Consider the following 24,858-nt stretch of genomic DNA (forward strand, 5'->3'; position numbering starts at 1 on the left):
AAAGAATATTGTGTTATACTGGTGAAACCAGTATATGTGTTTTCTCCAACACGTGATTCACTGTGGACTACGCTGCCTTGTAGGGTGATCTTAGGGTACAAAGTGTTCTCTATGCCAACAAAAATAAGCATATGTATTCTATGTAGCTTTGTTGTCAAATTATTCCATACCGTAACTGGGGCTCTAAGCAGCTACTTGGCCAATTGACTTTGAAACTGCTTTTGCACCAGCTGTATTTTCCATTGACTTTTGTGTGAGTATAAGTGACAGATAATCTGCAATTAGACAGGAACAATTTCTTCTCATTTAAATTATTTTCACGTTCTGAATGCTGTTTTCCAAATGCTTTGTCAGCATCCCAGTATATGTTTCTTCCATGCCAATATTTGTTCATGTTCTTCTGCAAAACATAACGGAATTTCATTCTTTCCTAAATGTGTGTCTGATTTAGCAAACTTGCTGCTCAGATGTCAAGAACTCTCTATCTAGACATAGGCAGGAATTGGGTTCCTACCATGAAATGATTGACAGTGCTTGGGAAGAGGTGTTGTCTTTTTGAACTTCTTGTCTTGAGCAAGAAATATCCCTAGCCAGAATGGCACAACAGAAGTTAATCTTAACTGAAACTTCACTGTCATGGTGACCTGCTTATGTCACCTGACATCTTAATGAAGTCAAGTTAAAAAATAAAATAGAATTCGACTGTTGAACTAATATGGTTGTATGCCAGAGGTTTGGGGAGTTAGTGGTCATGATTAAGTGTCAGACAATTAAATATTGAATATTAGTTTTATTGAATATTAAATATTTATTGAATATTAAATATTGATTAAAATTGATACTTGAAGCTTTAACAGGGGAATACAAAAGTTTGTTCTAAATAATCAAGTCATAGATATGATGTTTGCCTTTGTAAAGAAGTATTCATCTTCATCTGCATATAAACACAGGTTTTTTTTTGCAGTTAAGTATGGTACTGAACTGCACGTAGTACTCATAGAATTCTGTTCTAAAGAATTTTACCATGTGAAGTAGTTCTATTGCATAGTATGTACACTGTTTCTAAACACAAAACCTGTTAGAGATCAAGAAATGCCAGTTTCTGCTACGTGGACTTGTATTTTCTGCTTCAGTTAAACCTCTGTGGATGTGAACATGTGAGCACTGTGTGCTTTAGTTGGATAAGACTATACTATGTTTTGCATGTGAGAGTAAAATGTTTTTAAATACAGCTTTTTTAAAAGTGACTTTGCAATGGCAAGCATTCTGTAAGTAAGCGATCATAGAAACACAGAATGGTTTGGGTTAGAAGGGACCTTAAAGACCACCCAGTTCCAAGCCCCTGCCATGGGCAGGGACACCTCCCACCAGACCAGGTTGCCCAAAGCCCCATCCAGCCTGGCCTTGAGCACTTTCAGGGATGGGGCATCCACAGCTTCTCTGGGCAACCTGTGCCAGTGCCTCACCACCCTCTGAGAAAAGAATTTCTTCCTTATATCTAAGCTAAATCTATCCTGTTTTAGTTTAAACTCTCTACTCCTTGTCCTATCCCTATGCTCCCTGACAAAGAGTCCCTCCCCAGCTTTTCTGCAGGCCCCCTTTAGGTACTGGAAGGCCACTGTAAGGTCTTCCTGGAGCCTTCTCTTCTCCAGGCTGAACAACCCCAACTCCCTCAGTTTCTCTTCATAGAAGGAATAGTATAATAATAATACAAAATAGTAAACCTACTTGTTTCTGACCACTGTTTATTTCAAGGATATGGAAACAGTAAGACTTCTTATTCCTAGTGTTAAGTATCTGTTCTAACATTTATGCAAAGGAGTGAGGGAAGGAAGCTTTTGTACTTGGTTCGTATGTGAGTTTTGAGTGGATTGAACCCTACCAGTTCATTCGGGTACAATGTGAGGAAAACAGCTCCTGCTCATAAAAAAGAGGTAATACTGAGATAACTAACTAGCACTGGTTCCTGGTCTTTGATTAGATGTTTCCTCTCTATAATGGCATGAATTTATTGCTTGAATATTTTTTGAATGATTAAATACAGGCTTTAACATAGGTAAGTCTAATTCCTAGTGAAGCAGAGAAAAATAGAAAATTCTAGCTTTATCAGGTCCACAGAAACTTGGAAAAAAAACCTTCTGTGCAAACTGCTGTGCATTTTGTTTCTCAGTTCGTCAAAACGCTGAGCAGTTTCCTGAGACTGGATTCTGTATGGTAATTACACTTCCAAGAAGTAAAGTAACTTCCACTTGGGTAAATACCTGGTACCTACCTGCTAACCTAGCCAGAACAACCGTCATTGTTAGGTGCCTTTTTGATGTCTAAATTACATTTTAAAGTGTTGTTTGCAAACCAGTTGATATTCGGGTTCCAGTACAACTGACGTGTGACTCTGCCGTTACCAGTGCAACCAAAGCTAGGACATGAGCAGTCAGTGAAGAGATGCTACTTTATTCAGAAAGCAATACCTGTGGGTAGTACCAATGGGTTGTGCTTCCAGCACTGTCACCTTCCCTGTGAGCTGCTTATCGGTGAGACAGCCTAATCCTGGCATGGCTCTTCCTCTGCTGCAGACAGGGTTCATCCCTGTGGCACAGCATTTTGCATGATGTCCTGGGTGTGCCTTGAATGATTTCTCTTGCAAACTGCTCCGGAGGGATGGGATCTGGGGGTCCTGTGTTAGGATGAGTTTCAGAATCTATTTTGCATATGTGTGCTGTGAACAATCAAGGGAACAGAGATCTGTCGCTTTCAGTTATGGCTCAATATAGATGCAACCACTGCTTCCTAAATTCAATAGTGCTTACTAGGCTGTAAGTTATTAAAAGGGAGGGACTTGCTGGCATGGTAATGGCATACTCAAAGCGAATTAAAGAGGCTTTATAGTTCCTGCAGTGCTCAGTGGGATGATACAAATTGATTTGTTACTTATGAATATAAAATTAATTTGTTTACCTTTCTGGGAGTCTAATTCAGTTCCTTGACACAAATGAAATAATCCAATTCTCATCTTGTGATGTGGACCAATGATTCTTTTTGAAACATAGCATGCAGCTGCAGCAATCTGGAAGGAACTGCAGTTGGTGATGGTAGTGACAAAATGCATGTTTTTCCAGCCCGGTTCATTCTATTCACTCCATATGTAAGTTCAGATACTTCTGCTGTGCTGGTGGAAGTGTCTTCAGCACTAAGGCATCTGCAGTCGAGGTTGCACTAGTGATTTACTTCAAGGCATCTGTTTCTGAGGGTTAAATGTAAAAGCTCTCAAAACTGACTGTTAACGGGCAATTTCTTAATGTTCTATTAAGGGCTTTGTCGGGTTTAAGCAGGAAATAAAAGGAATGACAAGTGCCAAGGCCACTAGAATAAAAAGTATTTTCTCATGTAGAAGGCAAAAATTAGTAACTTAGAGATGAAGAAGGTGAAAAGGATTTGGTTGACGGGGTGAGAAGTGGTAAGATGATGTGGTTATTTCTGTATGGAGATGTACAGGGAAGCAAATGAAAATTTAAATCCAATAAAGATGGTAATGAAAGAGCAGTGCTAAGAAATGTTACAAAGAGGGTTGCTAAAAATGATGGTGCCTGGTGAGGAAGCCTTATTTTGCTACAGAAACTCATTAGAGACAAATTCCAAGTGTCTCATTCTAAGCAGGGAAGATGCCTATTCCCTGTTTTATTTTTTCCAAATGTGAACAAGTTGCCAAGCAATCTATTCTTTAGAACAGCAAAATTATGCCTAGTATTGAGTGTTTTTTCTAAAAGTCAGAGATGATCTGAAAAAATTAGTGAAGTTTAACTTCACCTAAAAATACTTATTTTTAAATACTTGCTCTGTTTATCACATACTTGCTGATTATCTCAGTCAAAGCACTTAATGAAGTGACTGTATGATCCTGTCTTCCTTTTATTCCTTTTAGGTTCCAAAATCCACGCCTCTCTCTATTGACAAATACACCATCTGTGTCCCTGTTGCCACATACTCATGAAAAACAGCAATGAGAAAGTTTGGCATAGGCTATGACGAGACTTGATGAAGGGCACAAAATCACATTGAATGTCAAATTAGAAAATATTTAATTTAGAGGAACTTACATAGTGAGTGGTAAGTTCTTGGTATGGATTTTTCCATTAACACTTTGGCATGTTTGCCTGTCCACAGAACTTGAGCAGCACGTGGTAGCTGGGGGCATTAGAGAAAAGGATTTTCTTCCAGTTTGGACCTTTAAAAATACCAGAATTATAGAAGTGATAGCAAGTTTGAATTTTATCTATCTATATATTTTTTAATCAGGTTAACAGTACACTGTACATATCTTCCAGGTACCTTTTTAATTTTTTTAACCTCTTTAGCCTATGAAGCAAGCAGCTCCACATTCACTGACTCTGTACAAAAAATCCAGAATAATTTTCTTGCTTTTTTCTTTGATGTAGAATACAAACCTTAATTTTATGTGTTCAGAATGCAGAAGTTTGTATCTTCAGTGTAGTTCAGTGTGTTCTGTTTTGATCAGGACATGACGGCACGTTGCCTCTGCTTGTTAGACCTCAGCAGAAGTGTCCTTACCATCTTGGGAGCCCCAGAAAGTAGCAGTGCTAGACTGCAAGCCATTTTGTGCAGTTAGGAGAGAGACTTCTAGCTGAGGCTCATCATGGGGAGGACAAAAATCTGAGACACTGTCTAGGCAGCAGGATGAAATGCTACAGGTGCCATCTAAGTAAGCAGAATTTTATTGCAGAGTGCTCTGTGCTCTGTCCTGTTGTTTCAGGAAATGTGTGCACAGAATCATGTTTTGGTTTCTGCTTTCTCTGATTTGTGACAAAGCAAATCATGAGTTTTTGCTGTTGATCTGAATGTAGAGCATATCTGTTAAGGCCATCTGATTTCACTGTGTCAGGGATGAATTTGATCCATTGCTTGCTTGAAGGAAAACAAGTGGAGCACTGCCGTTCACATTTTCCTTGTATTCTCAGAAATACTAATGCACCTAGGGGATTTGATTACAACTTCTCTGCTATCTCAAATTTGCTTGGGACATGAAGGGGGAAAAAAAAAGAAATTGGAAGCATCTTCATGCAGTGAAGTTACCAAAATAATTTATTCTATCAATCTCATGAGTTCTAATTTAATATACTTCTCCACCTGACATTTTAGGTGTCTGAAGAGAGGATGATGAGGCAGAGGACAATTCTTTGCTTCTGAGTGCTTTTGTATCTTCTGTGCCTGGTGATGTGATGAGGGCCAAAGAGGGCTGGCTATGAGGGGATTATTAATGTAAGATATTTAGGCAGAATCTTTTTGATGCGCTGTGCTCAAGGTATACTAACTGAAGTTATATATTAACTTTTTTTTTTAATTTTGTGTGTCCTTTTAATTGTTTTAAGAAATTTAAAGCAATGGGTCAGTCCTGTCTGTGTAGCTCTTTGTGCGTAATAGCTTTAAGGTGTATATATATGTGTATATATATAGAGAGAGATGTATAAATACTGATCAGAGTGTGTCAAAATGAATGTGATGTTAAAGTAATGAAAGGAAACAGAACAAAAAAGAGTATCAGAGACAGATGTCTAGGGGACAGCTGTTTAAGGGACTCTTGTTCCTGCTGTTTTGGAGGGTTTCACAGTCAGTGAAATGGAGTCTACTCTATTCTTTGCACCTAGTTTTCTACGTTTTTTTAGACTGTTCCCTGTCCCTGAATTATTCCCTGAATAATTCTCAAATTTCAACCAGCCTTTATAAGGGCATTGATGTTTCAAAGATAATAGATTTCTGAGAATTTTATGAGAATAAAGACAGGGTCTTCCCCAACAGCCAGAAAGGTTTCAGGTGCAAGTTTCCTTTCGTTGGACACTGGGGGGTCCAACTGTGAGATAGAATTTGGTGTTAGACAAATATTTTTTAATTCTACTATTTTTACAGATACTTAAATATCTAGCTAAAGTAGAGTAATAGAGGTTGTCATCACCATCAACTCCTTATTAAATGAACAGAATGTGGCACTGAATGATAGGGTGTCTCTTCAGGATGAAACAAAATGGTACAGGTGTAAAACCTGGTGAATATGAAGTCCTCTGTCAGATTTCCACTGGAATGGGTACCATGTTATTTCTCTTATATCTGTATTCTCTGTAAGAGAACCCACCTTATTCCCTTTACTCAGACTGATTTTCTGACATTGACTCATAGTTTGACACCTTATATTATCAAGCAGTTGTGGCCAAAACCAAATCCATAATTACCTACCTTCACTAGGAGTAATACCACTGCTCTGGAGTCTTTTCCTGTAAGATATTTTTCAAATAAACGCATCATAGACTCACAGTAGTAAACAACTTTTAAAGTAACTTGCAATATATTGTGATTTCCCATTCACTGGACTAAAGCTACTAAATCAATTTGAATTCTAAAACCAGCTATGACTAAAAAGTCTGTCACCGTTGTGCAATGCAGTTTGACTAAGAAGGGAGTCCAGCAATGCTTTTGCTTATTTACGTACTCTTTAATATTAGAAGCTGTTTCATCATTTCAGGAGGAGGTTTGCTATTATCTTTTAAAGTTATTTGACGTCTAAGGAATTTTAAAAATCCAATGTTTGAATAATTATTTAGTGTTTTCTGTCTGATTTGTAATTTTAAAGAACTATAATTATTTCAAAGCATGCTGTGTTTTGTACCATCTTTCAGACTTCCTTGTTCATATGTTAGAGTGAATGAGGAGAGAGAGAGCATGGGAGGTAGCACAGACTGTGCAGCGTAGGCAAAGGGGGAGGGGACAGGATGGGACAAGAGTCCACAGACTGGGTTTTGGACCTTTTGTGCCTAAAAATAGGCAATACCCTGTATCAGAATGTCTACTGTAGATTTTTAAAATGAGTTTTGCAAACATAGGCTACAACTTTTGCTTGGAAAAGCAAACAGAGCTGGCCAGAGATGGTTAAGCCAGCAGGCCTTGCAGCTGTCTTGTCCCATATCAGCAAAACCTTGCTTTTTGTTTGCCTGTGACAGAAGGTGAATTTCATAGAAATGAAAATATGAGCAGATAACTAAATAATTTGCTTCTGGCTTCCCATGTTTTATGTCTGTTAAGTACTGCACAGTATCTGACTTCAAGCTGAAGCACTTCAGTTGGTTGAAACTTCAGATCCTTGAAATTCTCACAAAGTGGTGATGTTTCTGGCCCAGGTAAAGGTATTGTTTCCTTAACCTTTTAGGTTTAATGGAATGTTCTAGCACATTTTTCTCCCCTCAGCTCCTGACAAATTGCTGCTATTACTTGTGATGGTATGCTAGCTCAGAAGTGGTCAAAGATCCAACACTGAAAGCTGATCGTTAAATGGGAACAAAACAGTTTAGAAAATAGCTTGAAGGCACTGCTCTCTGCAGAATTATGTAGTCATAAAGCGTACTGTGTAAAGTAAGTCACTGAACGCTACAAGTAAATAGGCATATATCGTATTAACTTATGTCAGAATACAGAAAAATAAGCTTTTAAGAGCAACTTCCTAAACTTTAACTGACTGTGAGTAAGCCTGGCTTAAACCCAAAACCTAACAGCAAAAGCAAGTTTAAGAATGTAAGTGTAAAACTAGATAAATAACTGGTGGTATGGAAGATTTTGATCTATTTGCTAAATTGTAACTTTTTTTCTTACTATTTCAAAACTTATTTTAAGATATCAAAGTTCTTACTACATGTATAAAATATAGAAAGCAAAATCTTAGGACTTACTCATTTCACAAGTATACTGAGTATATTTTGAGTACTTTATAATCTTAATTCTTATTTCAAGATGTCAGTTGTCACAGTCATTTTCTGTCCGGAAAAAGATTTTATTTTAGAGCAGTTTCCATACAACAAGAAGCCAATGTTATGTGATACTATCCCCATAAGCTACTGCACACAGTATTTATCAGACTTCAGGTATTCACACAGCATTTTTAGAACTACGGAAAATTCTGTATTTTTCTCTTGCTCTATTGTGTTTACGGAGCTTGTTGATGCAGACTCATGAGAAACCATTGGTCATGTTTGGATGCCATAGTTGACAAATTAGTTTTGACTGTAGCTGCACTGTTAATCTCTTTTCTCATTTCTTTTCAGGGATCCCTCATGAAGCTGCTTAGAGTAACAAAAGCTTGCTGCAGTTTTACAAACAAGCGAGAGTCTTTTTTTTTTTTTTTAAGACTGCAGCAGGGCATTGGGAGAAACTGTAGTCTCGGTATGCTGTCATTTTGAAAAAGCAGAAAAGTCTTTGTCTTAACCTAAATCTGAGGATAACCAGCAAACGTGTGAGAGATCTTGTAGAAGATTCACACTTTCTGATACAAAGAGAAATTGGCTTGGATGACGAATAGTACAGAGGCCCAGAGCTCAGTGCAGAATGATTGTCTGCAAAAACATGTGTGATGCCTACCAAGAGAGCTTGCAGTCCTTAGGACTGCCAGAGCATGTGATAGGCGTGCAGGCTGCCACGTGGCGGGTTCTTCTGTGTGCATCGCTGCAATGCACTGAGGGCAGTATGCTTTTTGTCCAAGCTTTGCTGTAGGTAGGGAACTCGGTGCATGGCTGTACTCCTCTGCTTTTGAGCACAGGGATGTTGTCCTGTTTTCTTTGAATATTCAGAGCATCGTCTCCCTCAGAAACTCTGAAACTGAAATCTGAAGGGTGAGATCCTGCTCTATTTGTAACTTGCAGATGTGTTGAAAAGGAACTCCAGGCATGTATTGTTGGACTCATCTTGAAAACAGTCTTTATGTGGACTCCATGTTCCTCAAAAACAGTAAGTCTTGATAATGCACGTTAGAAAACCATATTTTAACTTTTCAAGATCCATATCGGGGAAAATGGAAGTGGCTGAGATGATGGACATAACCATTCATTCTCGTGGACTTTCTGTTACTTGAATACTTTAGAGATCTCTCAGCTGAGCTGAGTAGAAGGACCCCATTATACTGGACCTGTTTGTTCTTTCATTTTTGTCTTACTATTTGTGGACGATAGTTTGGCTGGAAGATCTAAAGCTCCTGCTGTATTTCAACACTTCGGGGATCCCAGAGGAGGTTACATGAAGTTTTAGGTCTGACGGTGGGTGGCAGTGGAGAATGAGAGTGTCAGGGGTGGCGTAGGGGCAACAAAGCCATTTTGATTCAGGAAATTTCAACTAATTTAGTTATTGCCAGTTAACATGAAGACAAACAATTAAATAAACACAGAAAACACCTAATCTTTCCTGCAGACACCTCCCTAGCCCCTTCCTGATGTCCCATCCCCTTGTCACAGGTGTCACACAGCCCCTTCAGTGACAGAACAGGAGATGGGGATCTAGTGCCAGGTGGCTCCATTTCTTTTATTGCTGTTTGTTCCTTATGCTACTGCACTGGGAATTTAGCCCAGTATGAGATAGAGGGAGGTTTTTTGTTTGTTTGTTTTATACACACTGAAAGGGCAGGCAGGTAGGACATCAGCTAATGTTGTAGAAGTTCATACCTTTTTTTCACTAGCCTCATAGTTTTTAGGGTAGTTAAGAAAACAGAATACCAGGCTTGAGAAGATGTAGATACTTCAGCAGTGAGAATAACTTGGGAGTTGTGTTCGTTCAACTGTTAGGACACAGGTTTGTCTCCTAAGCCTAACCAAGGACAGATCACATACCAACAAATGGATTCGTGTATCAGTGACAAAAAACAACAACAACAAAAAAACAAAACAAAAAAACAGATGTGATGCTACCTCCTTAAGTGGTGTTTATCATCCTTCTTTAGTCCTCACATTGCCAGTTAAGTCCAAGAGGACTTACCACTTACTTCTTCTAAGTCTGTTTGACTATTGTAATGTTGCAGTGTAAGCAAATTAACAACAGCATATTGGCTATAACGTTTCTGCCATGCCTGAGCAAACATTTCTAATAGTCGATTTGCGTTACTATGACAGTGTGCTAGTCTGTTTTCTTATTCAGGATTTTTCTGGAAAAATGAATGACTTCTCATTGTAATTAGTGATGAGTTCTTGTCTTAGTTCTTATTAGTGTCTTTAATGAGTACTAAATACCTCGTGGTCATGAAAGAATGATAAGAGAAAGCTGAAAGAAAGAGAGGGAAGAGTAAGAAAGTTACAGTTTCCGCAGGATTTTTACTTATTTAAAGTTGTTTTTTATCTCTTGCAGCTCTATATTGGCAAAAGTACTTTTATATGTGTTTATGTATATATACACTTGCACGCTGTGTGTGTCTGAGCTCTTAGCGAGGGAAAAAGGAAGCTGTTCTCCTGTTTAATACAACTAGTAGTACTTCTGCTGAGTTAATTTAAACTTCCATACTGGGTGAGCATCACGTCCTGTGAGGATAATGGAATAACAAAGTCTCAGAGTAAAGACTGGTTAGCTGAAGTTGTAAATATTGTATATGTTTTACATACTAACTTATGTTTGCATCTGAATGTTTTAGCAAATCTAAAATTGAAGTAGCTCTATAGTGTGTTGCCAAATGAAAGTACAAGTGATGTAATTGTACTGCAGCTTTGAAGGTCAATAGTGGCAAATTAGTGACTGATTCTATAACATTCTTTATCCTGTAGACATAAAGTAACTTACATTCGTATGAAGAAATAATCAGTATAAACGTTCGTCATCAAGTGTCACAACTTATTCTAGTTAATCTAATTTTAGGGACATCTGAAGTTCAGCATCCTTGGTGGAAAAAAAAACCACCTAATTACCCCAGTAATGTGGCAAAATCATGATTTATCTAATTGGTTTATGCTTTTATGCCATGGTTTTTAGCAGTGTCGTCTACTAGACAGCTTGTCATTCAGCAAACCTATAGCTTTAGTTAAAGCATGGAAAGAAAAGGCTATAACTAGTTTATCAGAAGCAATAATAATAAAGTGCAAGTAAGCTTTATTGCTGTTCCATACCTGACTGTGTGTACTAGCCACATGCATGTGCCTTGCAAAGTGCTGTGGTTTGTCTTTGAGAAACACAGCTGAGCAATCAGCTAGAATTTGCAGACCACTTAATGAAGCAAATTGCGGAGACTTAGCAAGGACTATGGAAGCTTTTTGTGCTGGTAGTGCAGGAGAACAGCAACTCAGGGTTGAACAATCGAACTTTTAATGACTCTCCTACCTGCTTTAGTTGTATAGTTTTCTCTTACCTTGTACATACTGAAATCCTAACCTGTGGTCTTTTGAATGTCTCAGTTGCTAGATATCTTGTACTGTGATAGAATTGAATAGCAGTGCTGGTCAAATGTGTATTCTCTTTTTTTTTGTCTTTCTAGTTAATATGGTTAGGGCCATTATTTTCTCTTTCCAGTGTCAGTCTTCATCCAAATAATTCTGGATGGCTTCTAAGATTTTTTTTTTTTATGGTCTCAGCGTTAAAGAACTGGCTACGTTATGGTAATGTGCATTACATTGCATTTGGGTATGCTTAACTGGGAGGTAAATGGAAGATATTTTCATCTAATATTGAAGGTGAGAACAAAATTTTAAATTTGAGGAAGTAATTATAGACATTCAAAGGAGCTATAAGAATTAGTTTAAAGACTATATAAAACAAAAGGGCTATAAAAGTCACTTTTGCATAACTTTTCTGTTTGTGCAAGGGATTGGGGCCAGGAAAACAGACAGCCAACCTCAGATAGCTGGGTGGTATAGGAGAACATTAATGAAGCTGAGCGTATGAAGGACTAGCATGTGCATTGATACCCCTCGACTGTATACCTTCTTCTTTACCTCTCACTGAAACAATACTGTCCTTTGGTTTGTTCCATATTCCTTTTATAATTTCTTTGAATACGCAGTGTAGGAGAACACATCTTCTGGCAGATGGGCTTCAAGAAGCTTTAACTTCACAGCCGAGGTATACAATTCTGCTTCTGAAAGCAGCTGGCCCTGAGTGCTGTCACTGCCAAGAATTAGAAATGTTACTAAGAGTTCACATGTACTCCCTTATAATAAGGCCAGATTGAAACCCTTTGACACTGATTACCCCATGTCTTAATTTCTTCTTTTGCTTTTATTTTTGGCAGAAAAATGTATTAAGAATTTGCCTCTTACTTAAAGGGAGATGATGGCAGGGACAAAAGACATGTTTATTCACATCCTAGAAATAGGAGAAAGCAAAATAAATAAATAAAAAAACCCTACAGTTATACCCAACTTCAAATTTCGGTAGTTCATATCTTTGGGAGTTGATGGAAACATTCCCTGAAGTATACAGCAATCTATTTATCAATTAAGTGGAGTTAAATTCAAAGTGACAACTATCTTAGTGATACTAAAATATTTATAGATTTCTTTGCAATACTGTCTAGAATCAAAGAACAATTTCTGGTGGAAAGGACCTTAAAGATTACCGAGTTCCAACCCCTCTGCCATGGTCAGAGACATCTCTCACTAGATCAGGTTGTGCAAAGCCCCATCCAGCCTGGCTTTGAACACTCTCAGGGATGGGGCATCCACAGCTTCTCTGGGCAACCTGTTCCAGTTGCTCACCACCCACTGAGTGAAGAATTTCTTCCTTATATCTAACTTAAATCTCACCTCTTTTAGTTTAAAACCACTACCCCTTTCCTGTCACTACAGACCCTTGTCAAAATTCTCTGTCTTTCTTATAATGCTCCTTTAATTATTGAGAGGCCACAAGGAGGTTTGCCTGGAGCCTTCACTTCTCCATTCTGAACAATCCCAACTCCCTCAGCCTGTCCTTATAGGGGAGGTGCTCCAGCCCTCTGATCATCTTTATGGCTCTCCTCTGGACCCACTCCAACAGCTCCATGTCCTTTTTGTGCTGGGGGCTCCAGAGCTGGGTGCAGGACTCCAGGTGGGGTCTCATGAGGGCAGAGCAGAGGGGCAGAATCACCTCCCTCGCCCTGCTGGCCACGCTGCTTTTGGTGCAGCCCAGGACACGGTTGACTTTCTGGGCTGGGCTGCAAGCTCATGTGGCTGGCTGATGTTGAGCTCTTCATCCATTGTCGTCCCCAGGTTCCTCCCCATGTGGTTGCTTTCCATCCATTCATCCTCCAGTCTGTACTCATTTTTGGGATTGCCCTGATCCAAGCTGTGGGACTTCTTGGCTTTATTAAACTTTGAGGTTCCTATGGGCCCAGTTCTCAAGCCTGTCCAGGTTACTCTGGATGGTATCCCTTCCTTCTGTCACGTCAACTGCATCACTCAAGCTTGGTGTTGTCTGAAAACTTGCTGAGGATGTACTCAATCCCACTGTTATATGTCGTTAGTAATGGGTTATATCAAATAGTACTGGCCACAAGATGGATCCATGAGTGACACGACTTGTCACTGATCTCCATGTGGACATTGAGTCGTTGACCACAATTGTCTGGCTGCGGCCATCCAGACAGTTCCTTATCCACCGAATAGCGCTGCTTTCAAATCTTTCTTTCTTCAATTTAAAGAGAAGGGTGTCACAGGTGACTATGTTAAAGGCCTTGCGGAAGTCCAGGCAGATGACATTGCATCAGTTGACAAGGGAAGACCAACCAGTCACTCCATCACAGAAGGCCACCAGATTGATCAGGCACGATTTGCCCTTGGTGAAGCCGTGCTGGCTGTCTTGGAACGGCTCCTTGTCCTGCATGTGCCTGAACATTGCTTCCAGGAGGCTCTGTTCCATGTTCTTTCCAGGCACAGAGGTGGCACAGGGCAGTCATTAGTACTGCAGCTCTTCCTTCTACCTGTTTTAAAACTAGGAGTGATGTTTCCCTTTTTCTAGGCACTGGGTACTTATCTGACTGCCAAGACTTTTCAAATATGCTGGAGAGAGGCTTGGCAACTCCATCAGTCAGTTCCCTCAGGACTGTGAGATGCATGTCATCCAGCCCCATAGACTCGTGCCTGTTCAATTTCATCAGATGGTCAAGAGGTAGTCCTCCTTTTCTGGCTAATATACCTGTAGAATCCCTTCTTATGATTCTCTGCATCCCTTGCCATGTTCAACTCCAACTCTGCCTTGGCTTACTTTATCCCATCCTCACCTTTCTGGATAGCATCCCTATGGTATTCCCAGGCCACATATCTTGATAATGATCATGAGGAAAAGTATGTTTTACATTTGAAAGTAACTTTTTTTTGCATTACAGAATATTATTTGCTAAGCAGTTAACTTTGAACAGCGTATATTACACATGTTTAGTATTGCTGTGGAAACACTGAGGTGTAAAGAGAGAGGCTTTCAGAACAATTATAATGTTCCTGATCCTAATTAATGTCAGTTTTAGAGCAATCACCTTGAATTAGCCATTTTAGTTTCATATTATGGCCTAAGATTGATTTGAAAAACCAGAGTATTAAAAGATCTGAGAAGATGATCACTCAGTTTCACATGTTCTGCAATATGCAGAGCAATGAGACGAAGTTTTACACATGTATCAATGGCAGCTTAAAGGGTTAGGTGGAGGTGATGGGAGGGGAGGGAAGCGGATGGGACAGGGCTGAACTTATGTTTCGAGATGTCTTTATCTGAATGTACAGCTAGGTGTCGATTTTCGCTGTAGAAGGCTTGCATTTTGCTTGCGTATATATGTTAATGCACTTTATTTGCTGTTTGCAGCAATGCAAAAAAGTTACTGGGGAAAAAAATACCCAGCAAAGTGAAATGTGAACATCTCAGTGGGCACAACTGTTAGATAACTTATGTGCAATAACATTACTTCCCCATCAAATTCATGACTTTTACTTTCTGTCCTTCAGGGAACAACCCATCTTCAGCACCCGAGCTCATGTCTTCCAGATTGACCCAAACACTAAGAAGAACTGGGTTCCCACCAGCAAGCATGCTGTTACTGTGTCCTACTTCTATGACAGCACAAGAAATGTCTACAGGATAATCAGTTTGGATGGCTCCAAGGTAGGTTTTATTTTGGAGAACCTGCGTGCTGATTGACTTTTGTAATTTTCTAGTCTGACATCCTTCATGTATCTTCCTAGATACTTCTGTCATTAGTGATGTGCTAAAATTGTTATATTGTTTCACTAGATGTTTTCAGTGTTCATTGGAAAACAGTGTTTTACTGGTGTTAGTATTTATGTTGATAAAGCTGCTGAATTTAATGATGACCTGCTACTTAGTTAATATTGAGCCATCTAAAAAGACATTCCCTGTGAGGTGTACTAAAAAGCACAGGATGTTACAATAAGCTCTTTCTATCTCGCTGTCAATATCATTGGCTTCAGCATTATGAAAGATATCTGTTCAGTGCTTGTAATCTCTCAGTAGATACTTCTTTGTTACCTAGTCTTCCAATTTTTGGAAGTATAGAATGTGGCTCTCCATAGTAAGCTTTTATAAAAACTCATTTGGGTTGGCCTTGGGGTGAGGGTTATCTTTTTTTTTTCCAAGTTAGGAAAGATTATGTGTTGAGCTGCTATTGTAAGAAATGTTAACATAATAATCTAGAGGACTTGAGGAAAAAACTTGACTGTTGCATAGGTTCTACCCCAAGTGGGTATAAGAACAGTAGCTTTACAAACAGTATGTCAGAAATTTCAGCAATAAGATCATTAAAGATATACCAAGTGTAATCAAAAGCTGTAATTCTTTCAAGGTGCATCACTTACAGCTTCTGGGGATGTGTCAATTTATGATGGTTGGAACTAAAACACTCTGTTAAAGCATAGCAGTATTCACAGATTTCTTGGCTATTTGTTGAAAGCTGAAAAGCATTACTCTGCATTTTTAAGAATATCTAGAGTATTGCTATTTTAGTTGAGGAAAGAGAATTTCTATCCTACAGAAGTTTGTAGGAGTTTTTTGTCAAAGATCACTTATGAATACCTCTTTAGGTGACTGATACTGCCATCAAAGCTTAGAAAAATGTCTCAGAATTTAATTCATACTTTTCTTCCTTTCCCAGCCTTCTTTCCAATGATTATTCATTCTGTCAAATAATTAAGATACCTTTTGTGTGACCATTTAGAAAATACTTTTGGACTGGGGCTAGATGCTGTATGAAATGGAGGCTGGTAGTTGTAATCTGTAGCACCTAAACTGATCTGCACAGTTTACAAAACCCTTCTGATATCCACTGGAGTTCTTTTGCCTTTGTCTAAAGCTGCACTTCTTGCAACATGACTGCTGAGTTTTTGTTTACTTGCTATTTTGTCTACTGCAGCGTTTCCTTTGTATGTACAGTACTATTGGCAAAGTGTATTGATAATGCGGTCTGTCACTTATTTACTCTGGTCGCTGCAATGTTAATAATATTTTCATCCCAAGTGTTATGTATCTGACTAAAATCTAGGATCGCAATCATGATTCAGACCCATAGTTTTAGCTATCACAACACTGCTCTGAAACACACAGGTGAATAGCAGGGGGACCTGTGGAAGAACTTTTAGGAGGTTTGCAGCATAATTCTCAGTGAATTTTTTTATTTCTAATTATGGTCTTACATTTTATATGCACAGATATATTAAAAAGATATGTATGAACAGCTAAATATAAATATAAAGCATTCATTAATTTGGAGCACATACAGGCAATCTCTCTGCTATATAGCATACATGTAGTTGTATGGCAGTTGTATGTCAGTAACACTACTGGTTTCTGAGCTTATAATGCCTTATATTGTCTGTTGGTCACACAAGTTTTAAATTGGTGAAGGATTAAAAAAATGCAAATTTTCCATCTTTGAGTTTTGAATTGAAATTGCATAAAGATTTTTTCTTAATTTGCATTGAAAATATCTCAAACTTACATGTTGTCAGCTGCCAAAAACACTTGTCAAACTATGTTGGTTTTGCAGCGCTCATCCCTCAAGGGGATTAAATCGATTATCCAATATTTTCTTGAAAGACATAGTACTGGTGAGGTTTATAGCACCTTATGGGTTTGTATGTTGGAGAGAATGAAGTGCATGTGGCTGCTCAGCTACGGTGGCTTAGGTGCTGAGCAGTTACTCAGTAAGTGATAGCAAGTGATAGTGTATGTCCACCTAGACTGTAGAAAGGAAAGTTTGCAAGAGAAAGATACTTGATTTGAGTGATAATCCTACTTCTGTCATCCCTGCCCCTTTCTGCTCTTTAGGTCCTTCCTCTTCCCTTAGGGTAACTGAAAGAGCGTTAGCAAAACTTCACCCTCTGCAAAACCCTCTGTGGCTCTTAAGGAGAATAAGCATCTTTAAGAATATCTAGAGCTATATCTCAGACTGCTTATCCTGCCAGAAGCTGGATGTTTCAAATCAGAGTGCAGAGATACCTTCTCTGAGAGCTATTTTCCATACCTGTTTTTAATCAAATTTGTTTTTCTGAATTAGTAACTGGAACGCTTCTTTGTTTGTATTCTCAGAGTACCTTGAAACCAGGGAGTTTTGGTGCTGTTTTGAAGAGAAGAAATACACGAGCCACATTATTTATTTATTTTTACTCAAGTTTCAGTAGGTTTCCTGAATAAAATTTAACTTCTATACTGACTGACAGAACATGATTAAATATTTCTGCTTGAAAACAGTATGTTTGTAAGACATGATCTTTACTCACCTCTGAGAAATCCTACCATACATTTCAGATATCCACTTGAATTCGCTTGTGGAGATCCTTGGTGTGTTTTGAGAGGATTTTTTTCCTTATCCCATATCAATTAGTATGTGAGCCAGATTCAACCGAGATAGGTCCTATAGAAACAAGTTCTATTTATTCTTTTCACAGAAGCAGTAAATAAATGTATCATATAAACTGGATGAAGCAGCAGCCTTCATCCAAACAGCTTCATCCTCATCCAAACAGCTTTATTCCTTCTCAAAATTGTGTGAATTCCATCATTTTTAGTTTGTAGATTAATGCTTATGTAAAACAAAGTATAGCTGGACAAATAATTGGGTTATTGTTTCCTGTGGATGCTAGTACTTAGGTAGACTTAACTGTCCCTTTATGAGTCCTTTGAGGAGTAATTCCACAGGATGTGTTGTTATTCAGTCCACATACGTTACGCACTTTTAAAGCCTGTTCACTGATGTCCTGCCTCTGTGTAACCTCGTTTTCTGAAGCTACTGTCTTCTCTTAAAATACCTCATACAAGAAATGATGCATCTCCCTCTGACTTGCCTCTGGTAAGCACTCTAGTACCATAAAGTGTTCAGTGAACAGGCCATATTTTATAGTCACATACAGTATCTGGATCTCTGACACTGATGTCAGGGATATCCTGATGCAAGTAATCTGGTAGAACTCAAGGCTGATTTGTGTGACCTCGAGTAAATGTCTTTTATGCAACCTTTTTCTCATACAATTGAAGAATCAAGAGGAAGCCTGAAAAATGAAATCTCTAATGCAACACAACATGACAACATCGAGAAGCTGTTGCTAAGGCTTTCAGATCTCATTAATTATATAGTCACTTCATATCTTCTTGTGTCTTAGTGTTTTGTTTTGATTTTCTCCTAGGTTGTAGAAGAATGGCTCTATTATTTCTCCAGTAACACTGCAGACAGACACTAAGATTATTCCCATAACCCCTCTGTCTTTTCCATTCAGTCTCTTGCAGTCACTAAGAAAGGAAAACAAGTAAAGTGGTTCCTGCAGTACTAGTTAACACTGTGATACTGTTTTCACAGATGCAAGATTGGAAAAAATACAGTAATTTGTGCTCATCTAAAATACAAGATGACTCTGGGAAAATAGTAGCCTGTAGGTTCCATAAGCTATGCATGTAATATTTCTGAGTCAAGTCGGCCTTCCGTGTTATTGCAATAAGTGATCTTTACATTTTAATGACTTTAAAATAAACTAGAGTCAGATTAAATTGATAATCTCTTTAATGATAAATTCAGGTTTAAAGTAAGACCTGTAAGCCTAGGTCTTTGGTGATGGTTTTGAAGAAGTTCAAAGGTGCTTTATGTCTTAACTATTATTGGCATCATCTTTAGCACAAGATAAAATCATACTTAACTGCCGTAGCTGCTGCTGTTTTTTCTTGCAGGTGTTGGGTTTGCTGTCAGTAAAATGAACAGCTTAGTTAGACACATGCCCTATTTTCTCATAGCTAAACTCATTTGAAAGGAAAACATGAAAGCTATTTTGTTATTCCAATGAAATCTAAAGATAACAAAATCAGTTTTCTTCAAAAGCTAAATGTCTGCCTGTCAGATTGACTCTGTTCTGTTTTAAGATATTCTTGTACATTTAGACTAACAACATTCTTAAAAGATTGATGAAATATTTGACATTTGTTATATTGGTGACTGTACAGTGAAATCTCATGGCATACAGGAGAGCAGTTAAAAACAGTACCTATCTGAGTAGACAAGACAGGTTTGATTATAAATGATAATTTAAAAACTCTGAGTTTTTTTAAGCTGAAGGTTTGAGGGAGTAATATCTAGTATTTCCAGAAGTGGCTAACAGCATTTCTATCTGTAGAATGCTCTAGGATGCACACTTAAAGCATAATTCATTTTGCATGAAAAATTGAGCACACTAATGCTTTTAATTCAGAAAGAATTGAAAGCCTTGGTTTTCTTTTAAATTTGGTGTTTCTAATGAAAGGATTTGTCTTTGTATCAGTGGGATCTGAGTGTAATCTTCCCAGCGATAAACTTGCTATCTGCAGACTAATGCTGTCTGCTGGAGTGGAGCATCCTTATTTTTCTCTGTTGGAAAAACAGAGGGCAGAATAACAGCAACTCCTTCTCAGTGCAATTATTTTTCCTAAAATTTTTCTTCCTACCAGGAGGAAGGAGGCAAGTTAGGTAACCCAACCTAGATGCAGACTGCTGTCAGAATTGATATCACATCCTGGGCTATGCAGCCTGTTTCTGGATTTTCTCTTATGTAGCCAGCCCTGTGGTCAGCTGAAGCAGTGAGCAGCATCAGCTGAAAACTGCTTGGTTCTTCGAAGGTTTTCCACTGGGTTAGTTTGCAGTCACTGCATCAGATTCCAGTCCTCAGGCTTTCAACCTGCCTGTTGGTTGCAGGTTCTTCTGAGTTTACTCGCAATGCTCTTCTCCACCACTTCATCTGATAATCAGCATATACACTTGGAAGCTCTTTGTAGGCTTTGCTGGCACTTCAGCTGATATTTTTTCAGGCTTGCCCTGTAGAATTCAGAGCAAATTTGATGTGGATGGTAGCTGTTCATGCGGGCCCACGTTTCAAGCTTGTCCAGGTCCCTTTGGATTTTATCCCTTCCTTCTGTTGTATCGACTGCAACACTCAGCTTGGTGTCATCTGAAAACTTGCTGGGAGTGCACTTGATGCCACTGTCTGTGTCATTGGTGAAGACAGTAAACAGCACTTGTACCAAGGCAGATCCTCGAGGAACATGACTTGTCACTGATCTCCATGTGGACATTAAGTTGTTGACCACAATTGTCTGGCTGCAGCCATCCAGACAGTTCCTTATCCACCGATTAGTGCTGCCTTCAAATCCTTCCTTCTTCAATTTAAAGAGAAGAATGTCACAGGTGACTATGTTAAAGGCCTTGCGGAAGTCCAGGCAGATGACATTGGTTGGTCTTCCCTTGTCAACTGATGCAGTCACTCCATCACAGAAGGCCACCAGATTGGTCAGGCACGATTTGCCCTTGGTGAAGCCGTGCTGGCTGTCTTGGAACAGCTACTTGTCCTGCATGTGCCTGAACGTTACTTCCAGGAGGCTCTGTTCCATGTTCTTTACAAGCACAGAGGTGAGGCAGACTAGTCATTAGTACTGCAGCTCTTCCTTCTACCTGTTTTAAAACTAGGAGTGATGTTTCCCTTTTTCCAGTTACTGGGACTTACCTGATTGCCAGGACTCTTCAAATATGCCAGAGAGAGGCTTGGCAACTCCATCAGTCAGTTCCCTCAGGACCCTGCGATACATGTCGTCAAGCCCCGTAGACTTGTACCTGGTCTGTTTCATCAGGTGGTCTTGAACCTGCTCTTTGCTAACATAAAGATTCTTTCTATATTGTTTTCTGCTCACAGTATATATAATTTTCTGTGAAGTTTTAAGGATGTTCTTTATAAAAAGTTTCTCTCATGTGGTTATTAAAAAGCACATACTAACCTATGCTTTTATGAAAAGGGCTGTTAGTTGTTTAACAAATATGGTTGAAACTCTTGATAGTGCCAGACGCATAGAAAGCATATGTGCGTTTCACTTTAATATGCATGTCTTTAGCTTTATGACTAGTCTTTCTTATTTACATTGTCTGGTTATAAACTGTGCTACCTGTCAGTATTTTAGTTAAATTGAACCCATTGGTGTCATTGTAAGACTCTATCCAGGCATACTTTCAACTCAACTGTTCAAATGGTTCCACATCACAGATTTCAAATGTTAGACAAACTTTATTGTGATGGAAATCCTGTTGAAATCTATGGTTAAACTTCAGTTGGCTTTAGTGGAACCAGCATATCATCTAAAAGTTGTGTTTTTCTTTACATGAGAATAAATTTTGTGCTGGAACATGTGTCTTCCATCCTGTACATAACAAGAACGAGAGGAGAAAAATACAAAGAGTAGCTCTTCTTCTGTAGTTGTATGACCCCGTCATTGTTGGCCATGTTTGTGTGTATGCAGAGGAGAAACAATTTCTTGCAATACAGAAACTTAAAAAGAAATTGTGCTTCTTGATTAACTGCATGTTTTCTGGTGAGAGTTGCATTTGCAACAGGGGGGATTACAACATTGGAACTTGAGAGGCATTACCTTAGGGGACAAGGGAACACACTTGTGAGACAAAAAAAAACAAAAACAAAACAAAACCCAACCAACCAAAAAACTTTGCTAGTTCTTTTCTTCAGATCTCAGCCTATGTGGATGCTTTAATGGGCTCTTTTTAGACTTACTATTAAATCACTGCTTGTAATTGCATACAGGTACCCCCCCAGCTTTTGCTCTTTTTTTTTTTCAGAAGGTATGCCAATATATGTTTTCATAGTTTTAGCTGTGACTGAATTAGAAGACAGTTCCCTAGTTGCTAGTTTGTTTCATTCAGTGTACGCAGATAATTGACTATAGTGTTGGTAGTTTCAATTATAAGTAGTCTTCAAAGAAACCTGAAGCAAACAAAAGAAAAACACTTTTTTTTACAACTATTACTTTTTTTTCAGGCAATAATAAATAGCACTATCACCCCCAACATGACATTTACTAAAACATCCCAGAAGTTTGGCCAATGGGCAGACAGCAGAGCGAATACAGTCTATGGCTTGGGATTTTCATCTGAACATCACCTGTCAAAAGTAAGTATGAGGAATGGTAACTATTTGGCCAATCAAACAGCTTAAGAATAATGGATTCCTTCTGGTTGTATCTTGACTCACTGTTATTTACAAATAATTTACAAAATCTGTATCTGTCCTTATAACGTAAAAGATAAGACAGGTCACGATGGCAATATGCTTTTAACACTTTGATACCTGTGAATTTTCTAACTGATTGAGAAAAGGAAGGAGATTAAAGCTATCACACTGTATGCTCTCTATGATTTCTAATTATTAGTTAGGTTTCTCAATTTTAAAGTTTTTCTTCTGTTACAGTTTTTCATGACAGTTTAAAAGAGTAGACAATTTAGTGTTTCTTCTATATTGAGATAGTCCAGAAAAAAAAGTTGTTGATAATCTTCAGATGCATTTTTGTCTTTTAAGCCACATTCATCTTTTTTCTGCTATGTAGCGCATCTTGTTGCCAATATTTCAACATCTGTAGGCTTGAGGTAAAGCTAGTGGGGAAAATTATTCCATGTAAAATGAAAGTACAGTTTCTTGTTGGAATACAAATTTCTTGTTGAAATATTTAATGAAGAAGCTGTGCCCTATATGGCTTTTCTTTATCTGGTCTAGTTGTGTAGGAGGGTGGTCAGCCTTAATCCAAGGAAAGCAGTAACCCCCTTTGAGTTTTTCTCAAAGTAGTGGTATAGTTCCTGTGAGCGCTAATTCTACAATACCTCTTGCTATTGATACCTACTTTGGTAGGTAAGTCCATGAACATGTACAACATCACCTTTCTCCAGATAAGGACTTTCTGTTTAAGAATGTACCTCTACACTAAGAAGAAAATTTTACCAAAATATACCAAAGATCTGGAAACCCAAATGCAATAAAAACGAGTGGTAGTACATGTTCAAGTAGGGAATAATGATTTCCTTGTTTCAAAAACAACAACAACAAAAAAACAACCACAAAAAAAACCAGACCTGCCCACTTTAGAAAATGGTTGTCACTATCCAAGGGGTAAGCATGGGCCTGCTAAAAATTCATTAAAAAGAGCCCCAGTATATCTGCTTTGTTTGGACAATCTGATATGCTTATAGGGTTTCTTCATTTCATAATCAGAGCTTTCATTACTATGAAGCACCACAAATCCACAAAATTCTGAGTGATATTAATGTATTAATGCTGTATATATGCACATGCATTTATGTATATCATTACCTCAGTGAACTTAAACTTTCTCATTTATTTAAATTGGTGTGTATGTCCTAGAAGCACATGCTCACCAATATGGTTATAACTTTTGCTAATATTTCAAAGAATCTAGCCTAATAATTTGAAAAGCTATGGTAGATATTTTGTCAAATGACATGTTTGATTAGCAGTTACTCGGATTGCTATGATTCATGAAGAACACAAATCTGTTGAGAAAAATAACAAGTCACAGACCTGTTCGGAAGATGAATCCTCAGGACGTTTTCAGGAAATTGTTCCTGTAGTATACTATATCTGAATTATCAAACTATGATTTTGATTGTAATAAAAGTTGCTGATCACTGCTACTTAATTTCAGAGGTGAAAATTTTCATGTTAATGTTGTAAAATTAACAAAGATGTATTTGAGGAAAACCAAGCCTATTTAGATCACAATCTGTTTAATCACAGGAGCTGGTAGCTGTACTGATTTTGGAATCAGAAAAGTTGAATTAGAAACCCTGAATCTGCTATGTAGTTTTTAGAGAAATCACATCTGTCTTTCACATCTATCTTTCCTTTCTTGTCTTGTGTGTCTGGTCAAGTTACCAACTCTCATTTCTACGCACTGGCATTGTAGTCATGTTCACCACAGCACTCTTTGATACGCCTACTACTGTAGGACGTGAAATCTAATTAAGGGCTGGAGGTACTACTGAATGGTAGTAACGGTGCTAACAAATAAACTGTATTAATGGTTTTATTCAGAAACAGTTTGCTTCAAGAAGTTGCCTTAAAATTGATTCTGGAACGTTTTTCTGTATTTGATGTATCGAAGTCCCAAAGTGAACAGCCCTGTTATACGTAATTCGTTTTACAGTAGTATCTCTGGGCCCAAGAGAAATATTAGAAGTTCCAGGGAGCCAACAACCACAAAACACTTAGTCTAGTCTGTGAGTGATTTCAGAAGACTAATGAAACATATAATCAGGACTTCTAATAAAATATTTATTATCATGTATCAATATTATCAATATATCATTGTCTGCGTAGCTGTGTCTCTCTAAACAAGCAGGTGATTTCCAAAGCTCATACTAAGCATCTGACTTTTGGACTATTTGGTTCATGTGCCTTTGTCCTCATAAACTGACTACCAGAGTAGAGTGCAACAATGGTAAGCTCTTTCTGTATGATAATTGTGACTGAAAATATTTGATGGAAAAGTAAGGCACATGAACCAATTCCTTACATGCAAACAGAATAAAAGAAAATTAATTAAACATTTGTTTACCTTCACTAGACCTTTTCTCAATATGTCAGACCACAGATTCACTTCAAGATTGTCCTGTCAGTAGTCAGGCAGTAGTCAATGGCACTTAAAAGATGATTTCTATCTTGAAGACTATTCTCTTCAGAGTAGTACAGTAGTACTGTACTTAGTACAGTCCCTCTTGCTGGTGTAGTAGGAGCAGAATGTCTCATGACATTCAGGAAAAACTGAGGCTCATTTCTC

At 38.2% G+C, this 24,858-nt stretch overlaps 1 protein-coding gene across 3 annotated transcripts in view; it reads left to right on the forward strand.

The window, feature by feature from the left end:
* HOMER1 (homer scaffold protein 1) overlaps positions 1 to 24,858 on the forward strand; it is an 86,095-nt gene that overhangs the window by 7,290 nt on the left and 53,947 nt on the right. For 2 of the 3 annotated variants that reach the window (XM_035553486.2, XM_050716267.1), the window contains exons 2-3: positions 14,709 to 14,865; positions 22,050 to 22,181. In XM_035553486.2, coding sequence (XP_035409379.1) covers positions 14,709 to 14,865; positions 22,050 to 22,181 — 289 coding nt within the window. Of the gene's footprint in view, positions 1 to 13,772; positions 13,882 to 14,708; positions 14,866 to 22,049; positions 22,182 to 24,858 lie in introns of those variants that run through there. The other variant, XM_035553485.2, reaches the window with a different exon arrangement.

Source organism: Cygnus atratus, chromosome Z, assembly GCF_013377495.2.
Source record: "Cygnus atratus isolate AKBS03 ecotype Queensland, Australia chromosome Z, CAtr_DNAZoo_HiC_assembly, whole genome shotgun sequence".
Taxonomy (NCBI): Eukaryota; Metazoa; Chordata; class Aves; order Anseriformes; family Anatidae; genus Cygnus; species Cygnus atratus.